Raw genomic sequence first — 17,239 nt, 5'->3', positions numbered from 1 at the left:
TGACGTTCCAGTGAAATATTCGAACATAAATTTATTAAAGAAAAAACAGGGTTTCGAAAATAATAACCTATTTATGCCAATGCAAATAATATGACATCATTCACCAGTTAAATAAATATTTTTTTAAAATAAAAATTTCAAGGCTGATTAATTAATGAGTTGTTGATCCAGCCAACTATTTCATATTGAATTTATCAATAAATTTCCACAAATAAAATTCGATAACAGAAAAATTTTCCATTCATTAGTTTGAAAGATCAAAATATGACCTATAATAAAATTATTAGATCAAGAAAAATAAAAATCAACATATCTCACCAAAAATGCATATATCGACATTTTTGTTGGCTGTGATTGAATGGAACATTGGATGCAAACATGTGAACAGTGGCGCAATGTTCGAAGATATGTCTGAAACCGGTTGTTCAAAAAGCGAAAAAATGATTCCTGCACAAATTGAAGTTTTCCCCAGAAAAGAATCAATTGGCAAAAGCGATAGTCACAATTATTTTGAGGCACGTGCAACATTTGAAGGCAGAATTTTGAAGGAAAATACGGATATGAAAAGCAAATCCGGAAAAAATAGAGAAAACAACGAAGGGAAGGAGCTTTGGAATGAAAAAAGGAGCCACATGAAAACAAATAAAGAACATTCTGACGAGGGCACTTCAGGGCAACAGACAAACAACATGGAAATTGGAGAATGTTTTTTGAAAGGAAATTTTGTTTTGAAGAACAGCTCAGTTGGATGGAAAGGGCTGAGTTTGGGATGTGTGAATGGAAAGTCGGTGATTTGTGGAAAGGAAAGGAGTTGTGTTGTTTTGAGGGGATGTGAGGTTGCTGTCGGCTGTGGGACATCCCCACTCGAACTCATTGAAAGCTGTGGAATTGTTGAAAGCATCACTCTGATCCCATCAAGTCTGCTTTCATTTGATGCCCCACCACTTTTTTCGTCAAATGCTGTTGAGAACGAAAAAGCAGATCATTGCCGTGTTGCTGTCGCTTCATCGTGTTTCTCTTCATTTTGCCTGTCATCTGCACCATTTTTGGGATCTGCATCAATTGGAGGTGTTTCACTTTCGGATTTGGTTTTTTTCAATATTTCCACCAAGCCAACTGAATCTTCGTTGCTGAGCCCTTCCTTTTGTGAGAGCGAATGCACGATGAGCAGCTGCTCATTTTCATCAGTTTGCGATGCGTATGATGGAGGGATTGTGAGATCGATCAACTTACGATCATCTTCGTTGACTGCCTCGAATATCTCTTTTGTTGGATGCCTCAGAACGAAAAATGTTGAGTTCATTGGAAGCGAAGAGAATCCATCAAAGCCAGGAAGACAGAATGAAACAGCTGATGAAGCGAACATTTTCACCTGGTGCGAATGGAATGGCTCGAAAACAACAGGGACAAGTCTCGGTTATACAGATGGAGCTTCAAATGGAGGAGCTATTTATATGTATAATCTGGCATCAGGAATACTTACAGCGAAATATTGCTCATTCAATGATTGTTATGCACGTTCTTATGGTGGAGGAATTGCATGCTGTGATATATCATCAATTGAAATGGAATATAACTCGTTCAATTCGTGTACAGCTGATAGATATGGTGGAGGAGGGATATATGCTTATTCAATTTCGACTTGCATTAGGATAAGTGGTTGCGAATATCAGAATTGCAAAGCAGCTGATTATGGAGGAGGAATCTTTTTAGAAAGTTTTAATATATCGGGAACAGGATGTATCATAACGGAAATTGGAGAAGGAGAGAGTGCTTGCGTGTTTGATTGCTTATTCACGTTTTGCTCTCTTACGGATTTTGGTGGTGGAGGGATGTATTGCTATGGTGTTCCATCTGCATTCAAATTGAGGAGCCTACAGTTCATTTCGTGCAACGCAACATCAACTGGCGGAGGATTGTGTTTTGCTCCAAGTCAATCAACAGCTCCAAGCAACAACATTTATTGCTATTTCTTTTTCTTTCACGATTGCAGTTGCAACGCTTCCACTCCATATGGCCATGATGTGTATTTTGAAGATCGATACAATCTCTTTTCATCGAACAACCCATTCTATGAATCTTACACAACGAATGCAAATGAAAAAAGAGTGTGCTATTTAAATAATACTTTTCAGGAAACACAAAAGAAGGATTGGCTGAAGGAGGGGATGAAGGATAGATATGTTGGGGTGAGTGGAGATGACGCAAACAATTTGTGTGGGATGAGTGAGGCAGTACCTTGCAAGACAGTGGGGCATGCAGTTAGTTCGAGCATGGCACAGCTGAGCTCGGCAATCACAGTGCTGGGTGGAAGGCATGAGAGTGAGGGGACAACAATCAGTGTTGGGGAAAAGAAGATTTCGATTGATGGGAAAGGGAGGGAGGTGAGTGTGATTGGAACGAGTGCGCTTTCGACCTCTTCGACAACACTATTCAGCGTGACGAGTGGGCAACTGGAGGTGGGGCATGTGGAGATCGACCACAATGTGGCAAGAAGCTCATCGCCGAGTGTATTTTTGGTGTCTGTGGGGAGTGGATCACTTTTGCTGGAGGGTGTGGTGATCTTAGGTCCAACTGGAGGAAGTGTTATTTCAGCATCTGTGTTTGATGTGGCACTGAATCAGCTGAAGATTAGTGCAGTTGAGATTAAAAATATGAAAATGAGTCAACCTCTATTTTCTGAACCATCATCAGCAGGATTAACATCAGGAGAGAGTGTGCTGGGGAATTTGACAATTCGGAATGTGAATCGGACAACAGGTGATGGGGTTGTGATTGCAAAAAGTGTAAAGGGAGGAGAGACATTTGTGGTGTGGAACACAACAATAGAAGGATGTGAATGCGTGAATGGGAATGGAGGTGGTATAAAGATTGAGTTAGCGTCTTCGACAAGCAAAGCTCGAATTGGAACATCAACATCGCACAGTGGAGGATCAACAGCGTTCAAACAGTGTAGGAGCAGTGGATATGGAGGAGGTGTGATGCTATTTCTGGCAGATGACTCATTTGATTTTGCGATATCATCAGTAAACTTTGTTGGTTGCAGTGCAACATTGGGAGGGAAAGATGTGTTTGTGAATGGGAGTTGGATGACAAGTGGAACAATAACAGCCGTAAAGCTGAATGTTGGACACAATGCATCAATTTATGATGAGCTGATGGGATATGACCGGAATGAGGAAGGGATGGGAATATTCCCATTGAATGTGTTTTTGGATGCATTTTCAGGAGCAGCACATGTGGGGAAGGAGGTGAATGGGTATGGAGGATATGACTCGTGGTTTTGTGGGTTTGGGTATTTTCCATGCAAAACGATCACAAAGGCAGCACAGAACAGATTCAGCTCGTCAAAGAAGAAGATTGTGCTGGATTCAGGGTTTGAGCTGGGAGAAGTTGTGTCGATGGCAGGGTCATATGAATGGGAGGTGTATTGTGGGATTAACAAGACGAATGTGAATGTGAAGGTGCCGAGTGGAATGACAACTTCGTATTTGATAAATGTTGAGAGTGCGAGTTCAATAAAGAACATTGCGTTCCAAATTCCATTTTCGTTATCGAGTGCAACATCACTCATTGCTTTGACCAGCTCATCACTCACACTCACAGACTGCTCAGTTGCTCATATGTCAGAGAGCACATCGAGTGTGGCCTTTGGATACAGCATTGTGAATGCGCAGAGCGGGAGTCTGAAAATGGAACGATTTGTGATTGAAGAAGGGCTGACATTCAATGATCATTCAGCGATTGAATTTTGTGAAGGAATGACGAGTGTGATTTATTCAGGATGCAATATCAGTGGAGTTGTGAAGAATGAGGGAGATGGAGGATGGATGAAAGGAACAGTTGGAACGAGTGGAATGTTGACTGTTGATGGATGCAATGTGAATGGGTGCAGTTGTGGTGGTGGAAAAGGAGGAGGAATGTGTGTTGAATTGAAGGGAAATGGAAAAGTGGTTGTGAATGGAATGAGCGTGATTGATGGGAATAAGGCGGAGAATAATGGAGGGAGAGGAACGAGAGGAGGAGGGATGTTTGTGATGATGGAAAGCGAGGGATGTGGATCGACAATTGAACATAATGTGAAGTTTTCGAAAGATCATGGGAATATGGCCTCATATGGGAAGGATGTGTTTGTTGATTGTGGGAGTGGTGTGTTTTTGGAGTCAAAAGTGAATACCAGCTCATTTACCTTTTTTGACACAAGCACCATTCCATCAGATGCATTGAAACTGAGTGGGAGCGAGAATGGGGATGAAAGTGGAGTGATTCCACTGTTTGTGTACTTGTGCTCGATGGGTACAAAAGTGATTGTTGATGGGAGTGGAGGAAATGGGTTGGATCACAACCATTGTGGATTTGATGGATTCAGGTGTTTGACAGTTGATTATTGTGCGAACTCGAGATTGAGTGAAAGTTCAAAAGAAATTGAGGTTGTCTCATCTTCGTCAATAACCAATGAAATAGCAGGACCATCATTTTGTGTGATAATTTCAGGCAGAATAGTGTCATCTTCATCATCAGAGGGTGGGAGGATGGGAGTGAATGTGAGTGATGGAGGATCAGCCACACAAGATTGGCTTGTTGGATGTTCGAGTTCACTGACAATGAGGAGACTTTCATTTGTTGTGAAAGGTCAGTTGAATTCGAGGAGAAGTGCATTCATCCATTCAACATCAACACTCAGTGTGACGAACTGTTCAGTCTCATTTGAGGGCGGGGGATTGACCAATGGAAAGATAGGATACAGCATCATTGACATGACAGGAGGAAATCTGATTGTTGATGGATTTGCGATGGAAAGTGGAGTGACACTGACAATGAATGGGAAATCACCAATATCAATAACTGATGGAGTTCAATTGGAATTGAAGAACAGCAGAGTGAATGGAGTGGAGATGAATGTGGAAGGTGGAAATGGAGGAGGGGGATGTTTGAATATTGGGATGAATGAAGGAGGAAGCGCAAAAGTTGAAGAATGCAATTTTTCTTCAACCTGCTCAAGTGGAAATGGGATGAAAGGAGGAGGGATGATGATATCAGTGGGGAAGGGAGGGAGCTTGGAAATGAATAATGTGGATTTATCTGAATGTGAAGTTCCATCAGAGGATGCTGAGAATGGAGGGAGAGGGATGGGCGGAGGGATGTTTGTTGAATTGTTAGATGTGATGGAATCATTTGTGCTCGAAGGAATAGAATTTGAGGGATGCAACGCTTGGAAAGGGAAGAATGCGTTTGTTTCTGGATGGGATCTGAGTGAGATTGTGAATAAGGAGCACTTGAAATGGAAGATGAGTGATGAGGAGTTGAGATCATTGGATGAGTTGTGTGGATGGGAGATGAAGACAACAGGAGAAGATGGATACGTGATTCCACTTGTTGTGTATTTGTGGAGCAACTGGAGTGGAAATGGGTATGTTTCGAAAGATGGAGGAGGAGACTTCAGTGGGTGTGGATATTCAGAAGCACCATGTTCATCGATTGACCACTTGATATCACTTCGATATTCAACGCTTGGAGAAGGGGAAATGCATATTGCCATTATGGGATCAGGGTTATTGAGCCATTCCATATCATTTTCTTCCTCATCGCCACCAGATTCACAAGATTCAGAGTTGCCACAAGTTGTGATTGAAGGAACAAAGAAAGGGACAGCAGTGATTATCAGTGATGAAGACGAGAATGATTTGAATGACTCAATAATATCATCGAATATGAGTTTGTCGTTTGCCAATGTTTCATTCACCAAGCCAACTATGAACACACAACATGAGATATTGATCGAATCATCAGGAACAAATGCCTGTCTATCTGTTGTGGATTGCTCATATGGCTCAATGAATGGAATGACAGAGATCGCAGGATATTGCTTGATGAGAGTGAATGGAGGGAGCGCCATGATTCAGAGATGCATTTTGAATATGATTGGTGAATTGAAAGGGTTCATCAGTTTCAGCCCAATTGTAACTCAGGTGATTGTTGAGGATGTGAATATCACGAATGCTGGAGTGATGGAAAGAAGCATGATTTCGATGACTGTGGCTGGAAAGACAAATAGAGCAACAGAAAAAGCAAAATTGAAAGGAGAGAGAAATTGTTGTCTCATAAACGACAAACAAGAATTGAGATTTGTGAACTGTTCATTCACAAACATCACATTTGGAGAAAATGGGGCGGGGGTATTGAGTGTGGGAACATTTTCAGAAGGGATGGAGTGCATGGTTGAATCGTGCTCAATAATGAATTGCAAAAGCGAGAATAGCGAGGAAGGAGGAGGGATGAAAGTGGTGCTGAAAAGTGGAGAATCATTCTTGAGAATAAATGACAGTTCATTTTCGATGTGCAAATGCTCGAAAGTGAATGGATATGGTGGAGGAGTGATGGTTGATGGAGTCGATCTGAATGAGCCAGCCGGCAATGCATTTGGATCACTTGGGTTGATGATGGAGAACATCTGGTTTGGGATGAATGAAGCGTTTGTGGGGAAGGATGTGTTCATTCGATGCCACTCGATTGAAAAGCAGATCAACGAAACACTGTTTGTGCTTGATTTCAACCAGGAAGCACTGAAATCGAACAACTCGATTTATGGGAGAGATGAGATCAACAGGGTTGATGTTGATCTGATTCCTCTGATCAAGTTCTATTATGGCGTTCAAGTGTTTGTGAATGTGAATGGAGCAGATGGCAGAGAATGTGGATCACTGGATGATCCATGCCAGAGCATCAACAACGCAGCAAAACACATTCAAAGAGGGATCATGAATGCCATTGTGATTGAGGAAGAAGGGATGATTGGGGGAGAATGCGAGATTGGAGATGCGAGAATAACTTCGATGAAAAGAAGTGAGGCGACAATCCATCTGAATGGAATGGTTGATGAAATATGGAGTGAGAAGAGCATTGTGGTGTTTGTGGATGAGTGTGTTGTGGAGAAGTGTTTGTTTGTGTTTGGAGGAGGATTTGAAGCGAAGCACAGGAGCATGATGAAAGCGAAGAATGGAAGGTTGGAGATTTGTGAATGTGCATTTGGATCATCTGAACGGGAGCAGAGGCTTGAGTGCTCGATTGTGAGAGTGGAAAGTGGAGAATTGAAAATGGAAGAAACAATGTTCAGAGATTTGCACTCATCAGCACCATTGTTGATATTTTGTGAAGAATCGAGGGTGGCACTGGATGAAACAAGCCTCTCAAACATTGTGTGTGAAGGAGATGTTGTTGTTGTTGGAGGCAAAGCAGCAGTGGAGGTGAAAGAAATGACAGTTAAGAACATTTCTGTGGAGGATGAGGGAGGTGTGATGAAGATGGATGGAGCAAAGGAGTTGGTGAGAGTTTTGAACAGCTCGTTTGAGGGATGTTCGAATTCGAAGGAGAAAGGGATGATGGTGGAGATAATAGAAAGTGCAAGTGTTGAAATCGAGATGTGTGCGTTTGATGGGGAGGGAAACGAAGAAGTGAGAAAGAAAAGAAATGAGACAATGAAAGGAGAAGAGATATGCCAATGGAATGGATCAATGATTGATATGGAGAAGAGCCATGTGGAGATGAAGGAAACAACAATTCGAAATTGCAAAAGAGGAGGATTGAGCATGAGGGGAGGCAGCCTGAAGATTGAGAAAGGAGAGTTTGAGAACAACAACCCATCGATTGAGGGATATCCATCTGTTCGAAGAAATGTGAAGTGCTCGGATTCTGCGCAATTGAATGTTGTGAGTGTGAAGGGTGGAGATGGAATAAAAGATAACACATCGCTGTGGATTCTGAATGAAGGGTGTGAACTGGAAGGAATTGCGAAAGAACGAGCTTCGCCGTTCTTCATCCCAACACTTCGAAATGTTGAAGTGGAAAAAGCTGGAAACAACCTGAGGCTCATTTTCAAGGGATCGCTTTTGCTTCCATGCAACCTGTCATTCCGCATGATATCGCTGACAAACGATGTGGAAGTTATCGACCATTATGTGTTTGAAGATTCGGGATTTGTGGATGAGAGTGAGGTGGATGGCAAAGTGCCCTTGTCTGTTGTTGCAGATGCACCCCCTGAAACAGAAGTTTCAGTGTCGATACTGTTTGGAAACAAGGAAGCCTCCTCATCGGCAGCTGGATTTGTTGTGAAGAACGGGAGCAAGAGTGACTCAAAGGGAAATGAAAGAATTGTTGAAGGAGGAAATGAAGGAAAATCTTATTGGTTGCTGATTGTTTGCATTGCGATTGTTGTAATACTGCTTGTAGTCATTATTGTTCTGGCTGTTCAATGGAAGAAGGTTAAGAATGAAGCAGAAGATCTGAGAGAGATTGTGAATGATAACATTAGAAAGGATCCAAAGGCATTTGAGATGGTGACGATGGAGATGTCGCCTGAGGAGCAGTGGAGGAGAGCAGAAAGAGAGGCAGAGAAGAAGAATGATGAGAGGATAAAGAAGAGGGTGTATGATACGAATATGCAGCATTCGGAATCATCAGAACATCTTCTATCTGAGAGTGGATCAACTGAATGTATTCTTGGAAAGGATTCAGACAAGATCCCTCAATGGGCATTGGAAAAGGTTGAAGAGGAAAAGATTAGAAATAGAACTCCTTCGCCATCCATTTCATCCACTTGTTCAACTGATTCAGATTCTACATTTGTTCGAGGGGAGGATTTGTGTCCAACAACTTCATCAATGTCGAATCTGGTGGATGCAATGGCATGCTCATCGCCTCACGAGAAATTGATTGTGGATCTGAGGGATTCGCTGTTCATGTTATTGCATGGGCTGAATAAGACAAAGGAAATAGCAATTGGTTCATTAAAGGAGAGAGAACAAACAGCGGCACAGGTTTTATTCTGGGTGGCGAACGGAGCACTCCACTCGTTTGAAGATGAGGAAGATGAACTTCCCTCCTTGTCAAACTTGAGTCCCCATATTGTACTCTTCTCAGAGCACATGGTAATTTGCATCGCTTTGCACTCTGACTGTTCATCAGATTCCGACTCTTCTTCCATCTCTTCATCAACTATTGTGACATCTGCAAGTGATGATGATGAAAGTGATTCTCTACCATCATCAGCATTTGAAGATGAGGACAATTACAAAAAAGAGTGCCTGAGGTGGAAGGCGCCCGAGCTGCTGATGAACAGGAACATGGGAGCAACTGAGAAATCTGTGGCATTCTCAATTGGGATGATGCTTTGGGAGTGCTTGACGCTGGAAATCCCATTTGGAGAATATGAGGCAGAGACGACTGGTCAGAAGATTGTGAATGGCGAAAGGCCAGATATTAATCTGACGGAGGAGTGTGGAATGTGGAATGTTATGCGTAAATGCTATTCACCAGATCCTTTGCAACGACCAACACTGTACAATCTGAAAAGAGAATTCATCCAGCGCTTTCATGCTGGAACAGTCATGTTGACTGTCTCTGATGCAATCGACTTAGAGCAATCATCAAAGGAGGATGAAGAAAGCAAAATAGAGCAAATAAAAGAAAAAACGGTTACTGCCGAAACATCACAGACTGATGCTATTTTTATTTGATTCATCATACAAGCTATGACGAAAGAAATTGAAAGTTGAATGTAAATTGAAAGAGACTAAGCAAGGATAATTCAAAAAAGAATAAAGTTGGATTTTTTGAGACTAATTTGAGTGAATTTAACACTTATTATTTGACAGTTTCTGAAGAGATTTAGCTGTTAATAAAAAGACCGCAATTGGATTTTTCGTCGATGCACCATTGAGACAGGTTTTGGGCTCTATAACTTCAATGAAGATTCAAGATACCAAAGACCGATTTTAACTTTTCTTTTATAAAAACGTTTGAGATTAATATTCATAAACATTATTAAATATCAATTTGAAGCAAATTAACCTTTTGAATAAAAAATTCACTTACACTTCGTTATTTAAGTTGAAAATTTTCTTCTACGTCAAAAACACAGAAATAATGAAGAAAATTAGCCAATCAGCTTTGAAATGATTATAAAAAAATGTAAAGGTGATTCATTGATATTGTAAAAAAGAATATTTTAAAAAACATTATTAAAAAAAGTTGTTTATTTTTTTATTTCTTTTTTTTAATTTAAAACACAACACTTTTAAACTTAATATACAGCAAATTCTCCTTATGACATTTTATCCTTCAGATTTCATTTCATCAGATAAGTCAATGCATCATGAACGCGGTGTTATTGAACTTTTTGGAGTAACTCCAGAAGCTGAAGAAGGAAGTGCCCCAGAAGCAGCAGTGCGAGAAGTCGCCGAAGAAGGCGCAGGACGAACGATCTTCCGAACAGAAGCTGTGCCACTGGAAGGGATAGCAGAGCCTTGTGACGTGGTTGAAGCCGAAGAGACCGAACTCATTGGCCGCTTTTCTGAGGAAGAATGTATAAGCTTTGCAGATTGAGAAGAAGAGGAAGACGATGAGGAAGACGCTGATGAAGGCACAGCAGCAGAAGATATCACTGAAGAAGCTGCGGCTGCACCTGCTGAAGGGCTTACAGCTGATGGAGATGGTGCTGAGCTTGGCGTTGGAGAAGCAGAAGATGGAGCAGTGGATGAAGAAGAAGACGACGAAGAAGATGATGAAAGAGAGGATGTTGATGCAGCGGAACGAAGCAGATCTTTGTTGAACTCAAAATTGGCAAACTGTTTGTTCACAGCATCTGCGATGGAAGGTGGAAGAGGAGGAGCTGGAGTGTCAACAAGTGGCTCACTCAAAAACAGTTTGTCAATATTTGAAATATCCATTATTCCGTCCTGTATAAATGTAATCAAAAAGAACCAAACATTATCACAATGAAAATCGAATAGAACAAAGAAAAAACAATTAAAAAAAAAAGAAGAAGAAATGCAATTCTCTTTGGGTTTCATAACTCATTCCCCATTTTGAGTTCCTGAATTTATAAAATTATTGTCAGCAAATACAAACCTTTGATTTGGGCTTATAAGGTGGAGGCACCTGTCTTCTTTCCAGAGCATCCCAGTCAATTGCTCTAAACACTGGATGCTCCTTCACCTCCATCCCTTCAGTCGGCCCAGAGCCCAGCCGCTCCTCCGGCCTCTTTGCCAGAATGCGCACAAGGAAATTGCGGGCGTCTGGCGAGACGTAATCTGGAATGGAGACTGGGTTGTGGATTGTGTTGTGGAACATCTCTTGTCTGTTCTGGGAGTAGAAAGGCGGAACACCAACAAGCATTTCATAGAACATAATTCCTGTTGACCACCAATCGACTGCTTTTCCATGAGCAATACCTTGAAGAATCTCAGGAGCTGAACAAAGATGCGAGAAAAGGAGAAAGAGAATCACAGTATTGGCATTATATTCAACACATCATGTTACATTACAAAACAACAATATATTTGCAATCGTTTAATTTAATGAATGAAAAAGTAATTAACTCTATTGACCAAACCAAGATACTCTGGAGTACCGCAAAGTGTCATTGTCTTATTTCCGTCTGATTCTCCTCCAACAGAAGTGATTCCTATCTTTGCCAATCCAAAATCTGTTATCTTTACGTGCCCTTCGGAATCCAACAAAACATTTTCGGGTTTCAAGTCACTGAACATTTATCGATAATATTTCAAAATAAAATTAAAAATAACGCTGTATCAAAATGTGCAAACCGATAGATTATACTCTTCTTGTGAAGATGGTGAATGGATGAAACTATTTCAGCGCAATAAAACACTGCAAGAACTTCAGGGAAACGACCAGCTCTTGATTCAGAAAATGAATGAATAGTTATGATCATCATATCACAACAATATTTTTTGCCAAGATCCAATAATAAAATAGAAGAGAAAAAGGAGAATAAATAAAGATGCATAAAGAATTTGGAAAAACAATACCTTCTAAGATGATAGAATATTTCACCTCCATTTGCATAATCAATTGCCATATAAAGTTTAGTATCTGTCTGGAATGCATAATGTAAACGAGGCATAAACGGATGAGAAATTGTTGCTAATATCTTTCTTTCAGTGAGCGTATGTTCTATTTGTCTTTTATTGTACAACTCTATTTTTTTCAATATCTTCAACGCATAAATTTTTCCATCTGTATACTTTCTTACCTGGAACACTTTTCCAAAGCTACCCTTTCCCACAACATGAAGTAATTCGAAGTCCGCTAATGAAACATGTTTTGATCCATCAGTTCTTGGACGACTGGATACAACTTTACCTGAACGTGAAGGATCTAATTGAGGCTTTAGAAGAACTGATGAAGAAAGTCCAAGATGATGAACAGCTGATTCTAGGCTCGACGCTCCGATTCCAGTTTGTCTCGCTGCATCTCGGAGATGCTTAAATACACCAGGATCGCTGGCTTCAAATTTTCGTTGAGTGACAGTTGTAACAGTGAACATTTTTCCTTCTGGATCATCAGGAGTGATGCTGTAAAATGATATTCAATGAAAAACATATATTATACAAAAGGATAATTCATGATAAACACCTTACGATCGTTCCATTTGGTTGAGTCCATGTAACACCCCCAGAACTCGAACATCGAAGGCCTTCTTTTGATACGGTTAATTGTCGTGGTGCTTTTGTGCCCTTTTTACCAATTTTTATCACATTGAAAACTGCTTCAGGAGAACTCACTGAAAAATAGCGCATTTAATTTGAAAAAGTTGCAAATTATTAAAGATGTTTTGAAAAAGTTAGTTATGATTAAATTACATATAGAAAGAAAAGGAAAAAAGTTTTCACAATTTATATATATTTTTAAAAATTAAAACAAACTTTGTTATAGATGAATAATTAATAAATAAGTTGTGAGACTTGCAAAAACGAATCAGCAGTTTTCGGGATTGGATCTGAATAACCTTAATATCACTCTTTATATTTTCGTGAGAAAAAACTTCTATCAATGCTGAATAATCATATTGGAAATAAAAAAAAAGTAATCATAAGAATGAAGGGAAAATGCAATTGCATTGAGATAAATACAAAAATGAACTTGAATTTCTTCGGATGAAATGAATGATGTGCTATGAAGTAAATATTCACATTTGAAATGAAATGTTGAAAAGAATAATCGCTCTTTATGTTCAACCTCCTTCTAAATCTTGTGCATTTGAAGAGTTTTTACTGTAATTTACTGATTTTTCTTCCTTGGCTGTGCTCGAAACATTCACGTACTTTGCCTCTCTCTCTTTCCTTTGTGCAATTCTTGGTTTGTGCTGAGGAGACACAGGAGCAGCATATGGACTGTCATCATAACGCGACACCATCCTGCGCGATGGAGGCACACTGCTTGAAGAAGAAGAAGAAGAAGAAGAGGAAGAAGAAGGAGAGGGAGCGCGCTGAGTGCTGGAGGCTGTCTTTCTTGTCGCACTGGCAGCTGTTCCTGAGGCACTCTGCGAAGAAGGCGAATTGTGTCGTCTTTGCTGCGAACTCGCTGCACTCCGCGGCTGAACAACAGACTTCTCATAGCTGCTCCCCACCGCCGTCTGCTGCGACGATCCACCCGATGAACCTCCTCTTTGCCCGTAGCTTCTCTCTCGGCTGGCACTTTTCCTCTCTCTTTCTCTGTCAAACCGGCCTTCTTTTCCTCTTTCTGAGGAGGAAGGGGTAGAGGCAGGGCTGCTGTTGACCTTCATCTCCAGCTGTGTCACTGGCGCAAGCACCGCATGCCTCCCAATCGACACAACAGAAGCGCTGCTTGTCATCGATGAGGAGTCAGACGAGTAAGCAGAACGAGACCCGCTGCGAGAGGAAGAGGTGGAGACATACGCAGAGGGGACAGCAAAAGGAGAGGAACGTGGAGACATTGGACGAGATGAATGGGAACTGCGACTGTCTGAAGAGGAAGAGGAAGAAGAGGATGAGGAAGAAGAAGAGGAGAATGGGCCAGGAGTGGATGGGTGCAGCTGGGGCAGGATGTGTGCAGAAGGTGTCAAGGGTGTCTGGTGCATGAACTTCTCTTCCATACTCAGTAGCACTGACTCCAATGCTTCATACACAGACAAGTCCGGATGCTGCCTCGTTGCCAGAATGAGCACACCCGAGCAGAAGTCCCCAAACGACATTGATCCAACCCCTGTTCCCGACGATGCCATCGCCGAGTACGAAGTGCCTGGCCTCGAGTTGTATCCGAAATACGAGTGGGAGACACCTGAGCCGCCGCCTGGGGTGTCTGCGGGGGAGTGGCGAGTGACTTCTCTGTAGATGACATCGAGGTCTGCCTGCGAGACACGCTTGCCGTCTGCCAGACCTGTCGACCGCCCAAACTGGCAGAACTTTGCAAGGCTGATGACATGGCGCTTGGCAGCAGCATAACTCAAGGAGACAGCAGACGAATAAGACGACGCTGACACAAATGCTGAGGACGATGAGCGTGACACCATTCCCACTTTGAGAGGGCCCCACGCACTCGACGAAGGTGCATTCACCAGCGCTGTCTTGTCTGGCCTTTCCTCACAGCCCAACCCCCCATTCGCCGTCGCCCGCTCAGCATACTCCACAAAATGCCTCTCAAACTCCTCGCTGTTTGTGTGTCCCACTGCTGCAATCATCTTCAGCCCGTACAGCCCTCTCGCCCCGCACGCCTTGTAGAATGCCTCGTGCAGCACAGCCGAGTTGTAAATGTGCATCTTTTTGATGTCGCTGCGCTTGGCAAACGAGGGATGCGTCTCGGAATAGATCAGTCGGTAGAACCCATCTGGCGACACTGTCGGCTCAGCCACAGAAGACAATGCTTCTTCCTCAACAGACGATGAGTCGCTCTCTTCCTCCTCTCCTCCTTCCTCCTCATCCTCCATCCACTCCTCCCCTCGCGCTTCCATCTCCTTCCTCCGCTTGATGCGTCTGCGCGCTTTCTCTTTCTCTTTCTCTTTTCTTCGCTGCTCTGCTGCTATTCTCCGCTCGCTGATCTCCACCCTCTTCTTCTCCTTCGCCTCAATCTGCGCCATTAAGCGGAGGGCAGAGCTGAGAACGAGGTATTTGATCTTCTGATCCAACGGCGAATCACACACAAACGAGGCAGAGTGGTTGATCTCGACAATCCACGGGCGCAGGCGATAGTCCAACAGAATATCAAAGCCAATCACGTGGAAGCACTGCGACATGACTGAATAAGAGGCAGCTCGGCTGTTTGTGTCTGCACTTGAAGAAGAGGAAGTTGTAGAAGAGGAAGAGGAAGATGAGGAGGAGGAGGAGGAAGAAGAAAGAGAAGAAGATGATGAAGTGTTTGAAGAAGGCGAAGACGAAGAGGATGAAGAGCTTCTGGATCCACTGCCAGCAGTTGAAGGAGGAGAGCCTGTTTTGAGATCAGGAAGAGAAGACATCAAAGAGGATGGCATACCCCTTTTGCTTCCTTCGTCTCCCGCAGAAGAAGATGAGGCAGCACGTTGAGACTCTAATGATCCAGTTGAGGATGTTGATTGGTCAGATGTTTTGCTTCTTTTCGAATCAGACGAATGGTGAGAGTGTGTTGAGGTGTAAAGCGAAATGGGCTGGGCGGCGTGGAGCGCATAGCCTGACAGGAGCGACGGGTGGATGGCGATCATCGTTTTCACAATCACGTCTGTTATCTGCTCCCACATGGCTGTTGTGTTGTGGCCCATCTCTTTCAGCAGCTTCGTCACTGACGACAAACTCCTCTTCGATCCTTTATCGTCTTCCTTCGCATCTTCATTCGCAATAAAGTCCTTCGAGTGCTTGTTGACTGCATAGTTCGTCAGATGCATGAACGCATTGCCCATATTCTCTCGTGTTACACTTCCTTCATATTTCTTTGTACAGAACCTAGCAAGCCCTTCCCTTCCAAGCCAGATCCTGAGAGGAGATACAGATGTAACCAGAACATAGATTCTGAAATCAAATTTGTATCCATCAATCAAAAACGGCTTATCCACATATCGCTGGACAACTTGAGCGTTTGGAAGAATGTCCGTCTCTTGCTGAGCTAAATATATACCTTGACCTTGTGAACCACCAGATGGCTTTACAATATATGTCCTCGGTTTTTCACCAGGTTTTGCCAATGAAAACTCTTCATGAAGTTCTCCTGCATCTTGAGGTAGGACCCATGTACGGGGCACAAAACGAAAGTCATTTGGAAATGTCAAACGCATTCGATTAATGTGTGCAAAAAAAATTCCCTTTTTTGAAAGTTCATTCATCATAGGGAACCGTGAAAGCATCTGACCCCTTGACATTCGTGAAAGGGTATCAAACGACGGTGGTGAATCAGTCCAGATAACTTTGCAGTGGTCAAATCGATCACAATCTCGAAAATCGAGGCATTTCGCCACATATCTCACTGTGTTTATTTAAATGTTGAAAACAAATTAAAAATTAGTTGTTTGTAAATGGAGAGAAATATTTTATTGAATTTATTAAAAATGCAAACCAATTTCATATCGGCAATCATACAAGCTGATACATTTCTTTCCTTCCTTTTTTGATTGAACTGTGCATGGCAAGACATATGAAGGATCGTCATCTTCTTCCTCAGTATCATCATCTTCCTCATAGTCAATTTCGTGGCGCGGCATTAACAAAAGAAAGAATCAATTGAACTGCAAACAATGAATTATGGCTGAACGAACAAAAAACTTTTCAGTTAATTATACCTTAAATAACTCACAATAATATGATATTTTTGAGAAAAATTGCGAATATTCTGACCCATTTTTACTTTACCTCCCTTCTTGGTTATGGATCCAGCAGAGGCTGCATTAACATCCATAGGAGCACGGTAAGCGTGAACAGACTTAATTTAATTTGATGTAATCTTGTGATTTGTGTTTGCATTTTACACCAGTTCAATATTAGAAATCCGGGAGGAGATAATAAAAATCATTGGAGAGGTGTGCTTGAAAAGTGTTGTTTCAATCGAATTTTTTAAATTAACATTTCATTTTTTAATATGTTTTAATGATTTATATATTTTAATTGTTAATTATTTTGAATTTATTGTCTTTTTCAGCATCCAACTTATGACTTTCTTCCTGTCATTTTGGCTTCGCCTCAATCCAATAACATTAACTCTTATATTGCATGCATTCTTGCAACAGGTTGTTGACATTTGTTCTTTTGAAATTAATTGTTTGAAGCGTATATTTGAAATATTCTGCTTTGTTTTTCGATACATTTTTTCATGTTTATAAAACATATTTCTAGAACATTTGGTTATTAACATAATTGCATTTTCATTCACAAAAGTCCAAGGATTTTTACGAAGTTCGTTATATTCGTCGCAAAAAGAAATTCCAAAAATAGCTGCTGAAGTGATTGGTTTGTTTTTATAT

General features: G+C 41.6%; 2 protein-coding genes across 2 annotated transcripts; one reads left to right on the top strand and one right to left on the bottom strand.

Annotated features, from left to right (window-relative positions):
• Positions 1 to 323: 323 nt before the first annotated feature.
• MONOS_12695 (uncharacterized protein) lies at positions 324 to 9,512 on the top strand (the record flags this gene model as incomplete). Its single annotated transcript, XM_067865335.1, has 1 exon — positions 324 to 9,512. The coding sequence occupies one exon, from the start codon at positions 324 to 326 to the stop codon at positions 9,510 to 9,512; it is 9,189 nt and encodes a 3,062-aa protein (XP_067724003.1).
• Positions 9,513 to 10,148: 636 nt separating this feature from the next.
• Positions 10,149 to 16,483, bottom strand: MONOS_12696 (putative Protein kinase 3; the record flags this gene model as incomplete). The annotated part of the gene is made up of 8 exons (XM_067865336.1): positions 10,149 to 10,733; positions 10,906 to 11,246; positions 11,390 to 11,538; positions 11,604 to 11,696; positions 11,829 to 12,374; positions 12,436 to 12,583; positions 13,039 to 16,248; positions 16,339 to 16,483. 8 exons carry the CDS (start codon positions 16,481 to 16,483, stop codon positions 10,149 to 10,151), a joined length of 5,217 nt encoding a protein of 1,738 aa, XP_067724002.1.
• Between the last annotated feature and the right edge of the window lie 756 nt (positions 16,484 to 17,239).

The sequence above is a fragment of the Monocercomonoides exilis genome, assembly GCF_001643675.1.
Source record: "Monocercomonoides exilis strain PA203 chromosome Unknown scaffold35-1074681, whole genome shotgun sequence".
NCBI lineage: Eukaryota > Preaxostyla > Oxymonadida > Polymastigidae > Monocercomonoides > Monocercomonoides exilis.
This window is presented reverse-complemented; position numbering and strand designations above follow the sequence as displayed.